Genomic DNA, 12,118 nt, shown 5'->3' with positions numbered 1-12,118 from the left:
GTTTATCATATACACCAAAAAAAAAAAAAGCAAAAATAAGATAGATTTGAGCTTTTTAATAGTGCAATATCAGTAGTATGGGTACAGTGCTAGTTGAGCTCTGGGGAAAAAAATAAATGTGTTGTGATAAGTCGGTGAGCCTGGTGAGTCTCTGGGAAGATATAAAGTTTGTGTGGGAGATAGGGAAAAAAACTAGCACTATACCCATACTACTAATATCCACTAAACGTTTTCAAAGTGCTTTACATACAAGGGGTCCCGGACCAAAAGAAATAGAATCAAACATAAAGACTGTGAGGCGCTATCATAATTTATTTTCTTTTGAGAGAACACTGTGACCAGTCTGGTCTCAGTGAGTAAAGAGTTGTTTGTTATTTTTCAAGGACTGAACTTTGCTCTGAGTGGGACTCGAACCGCGGAACTCCCGGTCTGAAGGCAAGTGTCATACCACAAGACCACAAAAAAAAAGTATCCCTCAGAGCTATTAGGTTTATGGAGCCGGAGCTTATCCCAGTTTCTCTAGCGTGAAACGGATAATAGCAATTGCATGCTACCCTTTTGGATAGGACACTAGTCTCCCACAAAGTACTTTCCAATAGAATTAAAAATCCAGCTATCCAATCACCGCAGGGACAGGGGATCAGAAAAAAAATCTCAACTTCAGCCTGGATTGTTCCCAGGTCCTTTTGCTTGTGAAGCTAGTGCTCTACCAACTGAGCTATTGGGACCCCCCCACAAGACCACAAAAGCTGGGCAAATTATTCATTATCTGCATACTGGTAAAGACCTAAACCCTTTGTGTGTGTGTGTGTGTTTCTTTATTAAGGTCGGACAGAAGATGCGGCAAAACTGATGTTGGAGGAGAACCATTTCCAAGACAGCCTGGAGTATGCCAGGAAAGGACGTCATGTCCACACAGAGGCTACCATACACCTCACCATGGCTCAGATTCAGGTGAGGCATTATTTTAGTAATGATGATGATGGTGGTGATATATTTGTATTGTATCATCTTGTATCGTATTTTTTAAGAGCTGAGCTAATAAACTTTAAAACCTTTAAATTATGTCTTACTGAACAAATTATATCTAGAATTGACTTGTTGCTTTTGAGTTTGAGTTGAAAAAAATTAATTTTTGTGTTCAGTAAGGATTATACTTCGGGGGAAAAAATCCTGAAAATAGTTTGTAAGGAGAGAGTTAAAGCTCTCGCTCGACCCTCACTCAAGTTAGCTGTGCAAATTGGTTTTTACCCAACCTACCATCCAAAATTGGTTAACTGGGTCAGTTAGAAAAAAGTATTTGCAATAGACAAGTCTTATCCAAGAAGTAACTTATAATTTCACTCTCCCTATAACACTATATAAATGATATTTAAGAAGACATTTCTTTATTCATCCATTTACATTTTTATTTATTTACTTCCTCATTTACAATATGTATATATGTTCATTTATTTATTCATTTATTTATTTATATATATATATATATATATATATATATATATATATATATATATATATATATATATATATATATATATATATATATATATATATATATTTATTTATTTATGTAATGCACTTTGAATGAGTCTGTTTTTTTTAATGAAGTAAAAGTGGAAGGAGGGTGAGAATGAGGAAGAGGTAAAGGAGAAAGCGTGGTACAGCGTTGTGGTTTTGCTACGTACCCGAAAGGTACCAAGTTCGACTGCCTGTTGCGCTGTCTGGTCTCTAGCAAGTCACCTCACCCTAGATAAATTATGTCGCTGCACTGCAGCTGATGCCTCGGTTATTCGAGTCTTCCTATGGAATTAACCCTAAAGACAAATTTTCCCTCGGGGATGAATAAAGGGAATTTTGTTTTATTTATTTATTTGAAATATAATCTCGATGAACTTTGGTCCCGTCCAGCTTTTGCCGCCTGACGACTCCATGTTCCCATCGGACTGTGAGGACAAGATGTTGAAGACCCGTGATTCGTTACAGCAGTGCGAGAAGAATGCACGAAGGGCCTCGGAACTGTTCCAGGAGACTGGGGATGAGAATGGCAAAGGACAGGCTTTGCTGGTATTAGGATGCCTGAAGAAGAGTAAAGACCTGCTCAATAAAGGTTTGTTTGTTAGAATTTGGAACTCACTACATAAACTTTTCACGGGACAGATTGAATTTTCAGGGCTGCCAAGTTTCTGGCATTTTGCTTAACAGTCCCGCTTTTGGAAACTTTTTTTTTTAATTGAGCTTTTTTATAGCGCAATATCCACTAAATGTGCTCAAAACGCTTTACAACAGCAACATTTCACCTTTAGGACTGGACATGGCACCTATTAGGTGATATTACAATTTTTTTTTTCTGACATAGAAAACACTGTTAACAGCCAGGTACTCATTTTACACCTGAGTACGGTGAGAGAATGTGAGTAAAGAGCCTTCTCCAAGGACTCAACTATGCGCCGAGTGAGGCTTGAACCCAGGACCTTCCGATTCGAAAGCGGGTGTCATACCACTAGACTACATAGCCGGCTTTGAAGGATTGAATGATATAACTGCTCCTTTTATCAATCACTGTTCCAATATATTTGTTAATGATAATAATAAGAAGAAATTACATTTATATAGTGCATAATGGCCAATGCGCTAACAACAACAATAACTATTTGTATCCCAGAATATGTGATAGTTTCATGTCGAAGGATTAAATGATATAACTGCTCCTTTTATCAATCACTGTTCCAATGTATTTGTTAATGATAATAATAATAAGAAGAAGAGAAAAAGAAATTACATTTCTATAGCACTATAGTGCATAATGGTCAATGCGCTAACAACAACTATTGGTATCCCAGAATATGTGTGGAACTAGTTTCATATATAAGTCCAAAGCCTTTCATGAAAACCATAGAGAAAAAACTTGTGTCTACTTGCATGGTTCTCTTCTAGGCATCCTTATAGTCTAGCTAGTACAGTAGTCTATTTCACAAGCAAAGGGACCGGTTGCATTCTTGCATGACTTCCCTGTCCACCCAGTAGTGATTGAGTAGCTGTGACTTCTAGACCTGGCAGAAAGTACTTTGCAGTAGACTAGTGTCCTATCCAAGCATTTGCTATTGTCATTTTAACACTCTAGGTATTCCGGATAAACTTTGGCTCTAAATGTCTAATTGTTTTTTTTTACTCTTTTGGTTTCTTCCATTATCAGCTCATCGCATTTTCCAGAATGTTAAGCCGCCAAATGTAGCAGGTCAAATTGAGACTTTCCAAGAGTTATTTGCCTTGCAGCCTTTCAAAACCCTTGACCTGCCAGAGTGCAAGAAAGGACTGGGAATGATCCGGAAAGGAACTCAGGTATGGAGTCTTTTTAAATTCAAAATTAGGAAATGGTGTCGGAGACAATTTTTTCAAATTAGCTTTTATAAACTGCAATATCCACTAAAATGCTCAAAGCACTTTACAAGGGTTCCAAGCCAACAGCAAAACTTAACATGACACCTTTAAGGCACTGTTACAATTATTTTTTATTTTTTTTAGAGACGGTATTTACTGACCACGTACTCTTTTTATACCCGAGTGCTGTGAGAGAATGTGAGTAGAGAGCCTTTTCCAAGAACTCATCTTTGATCTGCTCAGAGCAGGTCTTGGACTAGAGACATACAGGTCCTAGGCGAGTGTTGTTACCAAAAGACCTCAAAGCAGCACAATCATTTGGAAGTGCATACAGAATGGTGTGTGGTTATGTGGTCTATAGTATGACAGTCGCCTTTGGACCAGAAAGTCAAGGCTTCCGAGTGCTTCTCTGAACGAGCATAGTTGAGCCCTTGTCTTTTTACACACATTTTCTCACCGTACTCAGGTGTAAAATGAGTACTTGGCCATTAACAGCATCGTTTCTGTCCGTAAAATAAAACTAAAATGGTAATATTGCCTCACAGGCATCATATCAGGTCTTACATGTTAAATGGTGCTATTGGCTCGAAATCCCTAATAAAGTGCTTTGAGCACATATAGTTTTGTGTGTTGGTCCTTTATACTTCCGGATGGCAATGTTATGAGCTTCTTAGCCAAGCGCATACTATCTATACGTAGTGGATATTGCCCGAAATAAATGCTCTTTTTTCAATGCTCTTCAGGTGATGAAAATCCTGAGGAATCCAACCAAGGAGGAAGAAGACAGACATCTGGCATTTTTGACATTTTATGGCTTTGATTTCATCCCTGGCTCTGGCATGGTGACGTGGAATCCCAACCATTATCCATTATCCAGGAAAAGACTTAGCAGCCTCTCACTTCAGGACTTGCAAGACTCCAGGAAAATTCACAAGGAAAAATCAGAGGTAGTATCACTTAAATTTTTGCTTTTTCTTTTAAGAGTGCAGCCACTACCTCACTTACAACCGCATCCTCCCCACATACACACTCACACACACACCCAAGCCACTGCCCCACTATACCTATGCAACATTTTACGTTTTTAATTTTCATTGGAAAAGCAGTGATTGGAAACACAAATTTCTAAATTCGCATTTCTGTAATCTACACATCTTCATTCCCAGTAATTTGTCCTGATTGTTGAAAGTGTAAAAGGGCTCAGAAATATAATATAAGCCTAGGTATTTCTCTGGCTTTTTAGTCTATTGAGTTGTCCCCGAACTGCAGGTAGTTTATTGAATTAAAATTTTGTATTTGTTTCTACTATTACTGTTAAGGAGTGGCGAAATTCTCCACGAGGAGAGATGGGAACAAGTCAATAAGTCAAAGTTACATTATTTTTTTTGTAATCCGCTTTATTTCTTTTTGAGTCAAACAGTATTAGTCCACAGCTATAAAGTATTTGCTTTAATATTAAGTTTCCTCATGTTTTGTTGTAGGTGGTGGATGAGATTTGGAATAGCCTGGTGGCCGACCTAACATCCTGGGCTGCCACTGTCGGGGAATCTTTGGGAACCTTGTCGAGAAACGAATACGACTATCAGTCCGATGCGAGTGCATTGAATCACCTGGAGTCTCTCTGCCTAAGGGTTAGTCAAGTAGTTATAGTAATACAGACCTGCCTAGTGCTTCAAAAACATAACATAGCTAAAGACTTAATATAGTATTGTATCCTTTAAATGCCTTTGATAAGAAAAATACAAAGTGATTTATGAATACTATCATCAATGAATCATTAAACCAATGAGTAAGAACATTAAACCAATGAGTAAGAACATTAAACCAATGAGTAAGAACATTACACCAATGAGTAAGAACATTAAACCAATGATTAAGAACATTAAACCAATGAGTAAGAACATTAAACCAATGATTAAGAACGTTAAACCAATGAGTAAGAACATTACACCAATGAGTAAGAACATTACACCAATGATTAAGAACGTTAAACCAAGGAATAAAAACATTACACCAATGAGTAAGAATATTACACCAATGAGTAAGAACATTAAACCAATGAGTAAGAACATTAAACCAATGAGAAGAACATTAAACCAATGAGTAAGAACAATAAACCAATGAATAAAAACATTAAACCAATGAATAAGAACATTAAACCAATGAGTAAGAACATTACACTAATGATTAAGAACATTAAACCAATGAATAAGAACATCAAACCAATGAGTAAGAACATTACTGGTCATATTGAAATCTTAGATAATACAACTCTCGGTCAATCAATTGAGTTTTAAATTATCCAAAGAAAATATATTTTTTTCACTCTTCCTCCAGGTGGAGCTGAATGAATTGGAGCAGACTATTATGGCATACTTCAGCTCTGATCCATTTGGAGGAATCAAAAATGTCCTTCCTTTGTTGGACTTCCTACCTCCAGTTAACCAGAAGATGTGTCTCTTGGACTCACCACTAGTGATGAAGATGCTGAAAAGGGTTCGCTCTTCTGAAATTCTCAAACGTCAGATTTCCAGGTAACTTTTGATGTTTTGATTTATGCATTTACGATGCAAAAGATTTGTGGAATTTTGACTAACTCTTTCAGCGCCATTGGCCACACTGTGCAGCCAGAGCAGAATCTGTTCTCCTGGCCAATGGTCGCACGGTGCGGCTGGTCTTGAAAGGCAAAAAGAATAATGTAATCCAATCCTACTTTTTTTTAAAAGTAGTATGAATTGAACCAATGGTATCACATCTTTCATCAGAACATTCAATTGGCCCTAGGGGGGTATTTTAAATGAGATTTTGCGCTGAATTCGAATGTCGCTTTGTCTTAGCTTGTCATTCTCATGCTGCCTTAATCAGGTGTCAGCCATTTTGTGACGGAAATGCGAATATAGCCTCACCGCTGAAAAAGTTAAGTTTCTTTACTGCAAGTATTGTCAAGTAAAAACAAAATGGTTGGGATTTTACACAAACTAATTGACTCCGTAAATCACTGTAAACTTTAAAAATAATGAGCCTTCATTGCTTTGGAAATCTCAAATAGACAGGCTTAACAAAATGGCAGTTCATTTTGACTAATACCATGAAATTAAATATTTTGAAACAAGCTTATCAATTGGATAATTCTTTTTAAAGAGCTCATTATACAAAAAAAGTAGACCTCTAGAAAAAACTGATAAAATCTTAAAAACATTTCATCAAATAAAATTATGCCCTTCCGCCACGACATCATAAGATATCGTCGCTTTAGAGAATATTGCACTCACTTTTTATTTACTATATCCATTTGTAATTAGAATTTCATGACTCTTCTATCTGGCAGGTACCTTCTGTACAAATGGGACCACCCTGACCGAATTGAGAGTGGCGAGTCCACTGACCTCATCAAAGAAAGGGCCAAGGAAAGTGATTGGTTGGTTCAGGCTTGCTTGTACGAGTCATTGTTTGGACTCGACATCAATGCTGAGAAAAAAGCCCATGATTTAGAGGTATGTTTGTTTATTACAATTATATAGTAAATGTATGCCCTAGGTGTCTGATACAACAAAGTTGAAAAATGGGCTTCTACAATGATATTTTTAAAATACCTTTTTAAAATTAATTTTTCTTTGTGGCACCGTCAATCTGGAATTCTCTCTCAGTCTTTACCGGAAGTTCCCATACTAGTGAGTGCTTCAATTCTAGACTGAAGACAGAATGTTTTCTTAATTCAAAATCACATTCTTCATTTGCCACTGGTATCAGGATAACTTCATAGATCATCTACAATTTTGTATCATTTAATTTTCTTAACTTAATAACATTGAATTCCCAAGTCGACTATGTCTTTAAAGCGCCATCGAATACATTAGATGGAGATTGGCACTCTATAAATGTTTGTATATATCTATTATTAATTTTTTAAACACATCATTCTGTTAAACAATCAAGATGTTCCGATCAAAATCACGGACCTCGTAAATTAGACCTCCATTGTAATTGTAATTTTCAATTTATTTTCATTTTCATTTTCATTTCCCACTCAATAATAATAATCATGCAGCACTTCGAAAACGCATAACCATAACTAGGTCTTTTCCCCATAGTGTATAAAAAAGACTTGTGTTTAACGATGTCAGTCAGAATAGAACCGGGATGACTTTTTTTGCCTCAAATTAATAATAGATATATACAAACATTTATAGAGTGCCAATCTCCATCTAATGTATTCGATGGCGCTTTACAAGACATAGTTACAAGTATAATTATTCATTTGTTTCTCTAAATGTATCCGTTGATTCTCTTGACTACTTTGTTACTTCTGTTTCTATTCTCCATTAAAATTCGATCATTATTTTTTTTTTTGGCAAACCCTTAACATTTGTGTAGTCAAAAATTGAAGAACAAAAAACCAACAGATCCAGTGATTTATTCACAGTGGAAAAGAATAAAAATGTTCTATTGATGTTGTATGTTTAGGTAAAATACTCACAACATCCACCAGCCGGATATAGCGTATCAACACACAAAACTTGTGTAGCCTTAAACTTTTATAGTCTGATCGATATAACTTAGTGGGACATAATCGCCAAATTGACTGTCTAAAAACAATAATAAAGAGCTGAGTGACGTCAATTTCATTCCTTCTATATTACTTTCTTTCTTTCTTTCTTTCCATTTTCAGACAGATATAATGAGGTTGAACAAACAATGGGCCAAAAAGTCTCACAAATATGCCATCATTGTGCTGAACAACAAAGAGCAGCAGATCTCAGTCGTGGAGTCTTTGGGGGGAAAATTCATCACATCTTTTCTGTTTCTAGTCGGCACTGCTAAGTCTACACCAGATCCTTATGAAGCTATTTTTAAATTTACTAAACTGGTGGCTGTGTTTGGTAGCCGAGGAGAGCCCAGCATGATGCCTACCCTTGAATACCTTTTGTTTTGGTTGGAGTTTTACGTCTCCCTCACCTTCTGTTTTGTTGGAAAGGTAAGCATTGTGGCATTGTGGTATGACACTCGCTTTTGAATCGGAAGCTCCTGAGTTTGAGCCACACTATTTTTATTTTTATTATGTATTATTATTACTATTATTTGATAATAATTATTAACATTATTGTTTATTTTCTGTTATCATTATTATTATCATCATAAAATAAAACTGAAATATTACTTTTATGATAACTTGAAAAAGATTTTTTGAAAATAAATAGATATGAAATTGAAATTGCTGCGCCTCTATTCCACAGTCACGACAAGAAGACCAAGAGACAGTGTTTTATCTACCAGCCTCCTATTTCCACCACTTTGATGTAGTTGGTGCCTGCAGGAAAAGTCATCCTGGTTCTATTCTGATTGACATCGTTAAACACAAGTCTTATTTATACACTCTGGGGAAAAGAATCCTAGAGAGACAAAATTTTATCATCAATTTCTTAGTTGGACAGAATAGATTCAGGTAAAAGTGAACGCTACATTGCTAGAAGCTGTGAACTTTAAAAAGTAATGAACAAAAATGAATATAACAGTTCAAAAACAAGAAAGAACAGAATATCAAATAAGGAACGTTTTGGACTCAAAACCCTACTTCAGCTAGTAACATATAGTTGTAAATGTTAATACAGCACTTTAAATCCAGCTGGATTTAAAGTGGTGTATAATTTTTTACTTTTTTTTTTGCTGTTTTTGATATGGCTTTTGAGCCCAACACATTATGTGTTTGGTATTTTGTTCTTTTTTTTTTTGGAGCTGTTATAGTAATTTTGTTGATTACTTTTTGAAGTTCAGGTATTGTAAGTTTTAATTTATTAACTTCAATTGTGAGCATCTCAATTGGGTATGATGTTTGGTGTGAATACGATCCTGAATGTTGACTTCAAAACCAAACTTTACTTACTTGACTTATGCCTCTTGGCTCCTGGCTCCCGGAGCATAGGGCCTCAACAGCACTCTTCCATCTTCTTCTGTCCTTGGCACAGACCATTGTCTCACTCCAGGTAAGATTGGAGAAGCACAAATCTTGGTGAAGGCTTCTCCTCCAAGTCTGTTTTGGATGACCTCTTTTCCTCTTGCCCTGTGGGTTCCTGCTTGGTTATATTACAGGGCTCTTTCCGCAGGGTATGCCCAACCCATCGCCACTTTCTGCGTCTGACCTGGATATCCATTTGCTCTTGGTTTGTTCTTGTCCAAAGGTCAGAATTTGGCACTTTGTCAAACCATTTCAACCTGAGGATTTGTCCAAACTGAACAAACTTTATTTACTTAAGAAAGCCCCTTTTTTTTTTTCCTAAGTAGTCCTTCAGATCCATTAGGCCCATGGATGTGTGTATTTCCAGAATGGATAAATAAACTTCATCTTATTGTATCTTAAACATGCTTTACAAAGGGTCCCTGGCCAACAGCAACACTTAACATGTAAGACGGGATATGACGCCTATTAGGTGATATTACAATTTTTTTCAGACAGAGACAATGCTGTTCATGGCCAGGTATTCAATTTACACCTGATTACAGAGAGAGAATGTGAGTAAAGATCCTAGTGGTCATCTGTGTAAATAGAACTGTACTTAGGTCAGGATTGGGCAGAGTCTATCTTACACAAATTAGATTTAAATTACTTTTTTTTTAATGGCCACAGCCCTTATGCAGTAAGTTCTAATCCCAAATTCTATTTTGCTTCCTCACAGTAAATTTGGTCTATTGGATTACGTGCCTACTTTTTGTGTAAGTGAAGATGTGAAAGACCATGTAGCAGCAGAGAGAATCATAGTTCTTGCCTTGGTTCTTCTTCTCAACTCTGGTTATGGTTACGTACAGGTGGAGAACAGAACCCGTCTACTTAAATCTTTATTATTCAAGGAAAGAACTATGGTGAGTTTTAGCTTGCTAATCTTTCATGCAGCTTTGTGGCCTTTAGATGATGATGATGATAATAATAATAAGAAGAAGCACATTTCTATAGTACCTTTCATCACAACCTCAAAGCACTTAAAAAACAATTAGATCTTGTTTATGATATGACACAACACAGCTTGTGGCTTATATGTTCAAATCTTTCCGTGAGCTAAGAATGTTTTGAGTTCTTTCAAAAGTTCTTCATTAGCCGTTACATTTTTTTTCCGACAGAGATAACGCTGTTAACGGCCAAGTACTCATTTTAAACCTGATTACAGTGAGAGAGTATGAGTAAAAAGCCTTATCCAAGGACTCAACTATGCACCAAGCGAGGCTCAAACCCAGGACCTTCTGATCTGAAAGCGAGTGTCATACCACTCAACCACATACCCGTCAAATAATAATAATAATATACTTTATTCATCCAAAAAATGGAAATTCGTTTACAGACATTGCATGCATAAAAATGTATAAATATAAAGATAAAAATTTATGGCGACAATGTATATATAATGTATATTGCTTTTGGGAAATGGCAATTTTTTAAAAATCTAATCAAAAGGAGTTAAAGATTGATATTTGTATTGCCTGAAATTTAAGAGAAACCAATTGTATGCATAACTTTGACATCTCGTCATAAATTGAATTATGATGAGATCATAACAAAATGGATAAGTGTTGTAAACTTGCTTAAATTCTATTTATAGTCTTGACCATACTATCACAATAGATGAAAACATTGCTAAGAAAATAAATCAGACTTAAAGTAAATTAAACCAGACTCAAAGATAAATAAGAATTTATTACAAATTCTAAAGTCAAAATGCTGACATACTTTCTAGATCCAACTCATATTGATGCTATGCATTTAGATCAAATACTCACATCATCTGCCATCTGGATATAACATGAACACACAAAACAATGTGTAACCTTGAAGGTTTATAGTCTGATATAACCTTGTCATAACTAATCGCCAAAATGGCTGTCTAAAAACAATAATATAGAGCTGTGTGACGTCATCTTCATTCCTTCTATAAATAATATTGGTGATCGAGTTTGTTTAAAAGTTTGTTCAATGAAATAATGTAAAAACTGCTCTATCCACTTTATACATCACCATTACCAAATTTTGTTCATCTCTAACTTTTGACTTTTTTTGTTGTAAAAATTACTTTTGAGAAAAACTAAATAAAACAAGTTTTAGTGCTGCTTTATTATTTAAAATATTTTTTGTCATATTCATACCAATACCTCTGGCAAGGAAAGGTTATAGTCCAGTCCTTCCTAGTCTTAAGGTGGAGGAAGCATAGTTAATCTCGATTTCTATAGCATTAAACGGACAATTGCTTGTCACCGTTTTTGACAGGAGCCTCTTTTATGGAAAAATAAGTTCCACTAAATTGACAGACCCTGCAATCCAGTAACAACTAGGTGGTCAGGGTGGGGGTGGGGGGGGGGGGGTGTAAAAAAAAAATAATCTCAAATGCTTCTTTGAATCGAGTGCTCAGCCAACTGAGCGATCAAGACCTCCGACAATTTTTGAAAACAATTTAATATGTTTGTTTTTCAGGAAAAGATGCCCGAACCTTTGGCCAATTTAATATCCAACTTGCCGTCAGTGAAAGGCTATGGTGAACTGAGGTGTCTCATTTTAGAATACCTGCAGGTCAGTAGGAGTGAGTCCTTGATGGAATGCTATTGGCAGGACCAGATGTCACCACCTCTGCAAAGACGATCATTTGAGAAAATAGAGATGAGCAAAATGGCCCCAGATTCTCAACAGATTGAAGATTTTAATTACAATGTAAGCTGATTTAAGTTTTTGTGTGTAAACGTGGTATACCTGAATTAAGTT

At 35.9% G+C, this 12,118-nt stretch overlaps 1 protein-coding gene across 6 annotated transcripts in view; it reads left to right on the top strand.

The window, feature by feature from the left end:
* Window positions 1–12,118, top strand: part of LOC144980141 (TPR and ankyrin repeat-containing protein 1-like) — a 110,545-nt gene that overhangs the window by 91,964 nt on the left and 6,463 nt on the right. For all 6 annotated transcript variants that reach the window (XM_078927697.1, XM_078927695.1, XM_078927698.1 and 3 more), the window contains 11 exons: window positions 827–954; window positions 1,912–2,110; window positions 3,197–3,342; window positions 4,125–4,328; window positions 4,863–5,012; window positions 5,719–5,915; window positions 6,710–6,875; window positions 8,051–8,356; window positions 8,616–8,824; window positions 10,053–10,236; window positions 11,834–12,067. In XM_078927697.1, coding sequence (XP_078783823.1) covers window positions 827–954; window positions 1,912–2,110; window positions 3,197–3,342; window positions 4,125–4,328; window positions 4,863–5,012; window positions 5,719–5,915; window positions 6,710–6,875; window positions 8,051–8,356; window positions 8,616–8,824; window positions 10,053–10,236; window positions 11,834–12,067 — 2,123 coding nt within the window. The remainder of the gene's footprint in view (window positions 1–826; window positions 955–1,911; window positions 2,111–3,196; window positions 3,343–4,124; window positions 4,329–4,862; window positions 5,013–5,718; window positions 5,916–6,709; window positions 6,876–8,050; window positions 8,357–8,615; window positions 8,825–10,052; window positions 10,237–11,833; window positions 12,068–12,118) is intronic.

The sequence above is a fragment of the Berghia stephanieae genome, chromosome 9 (genome assembly GCF_034508935.2).
Source record: "Berghia stephanieae isolate SIO BIC M18660-M18661 chromosome 9, UCSD_Bste_1.3, whole genome shotgun sequence".
Classification (NCBI taxonomy): domain Eukaryota; kingdom Metazoa; phylum Mollusca; class Gastropoda; order Nudibranchia; family Aeolidiidae; genus Berghia; species Berghia stephanieae.
Note: the sequence above shows the minus strand (reverse complement) of the source record. Positions and strands in the feature narration are given on the sequence as shown.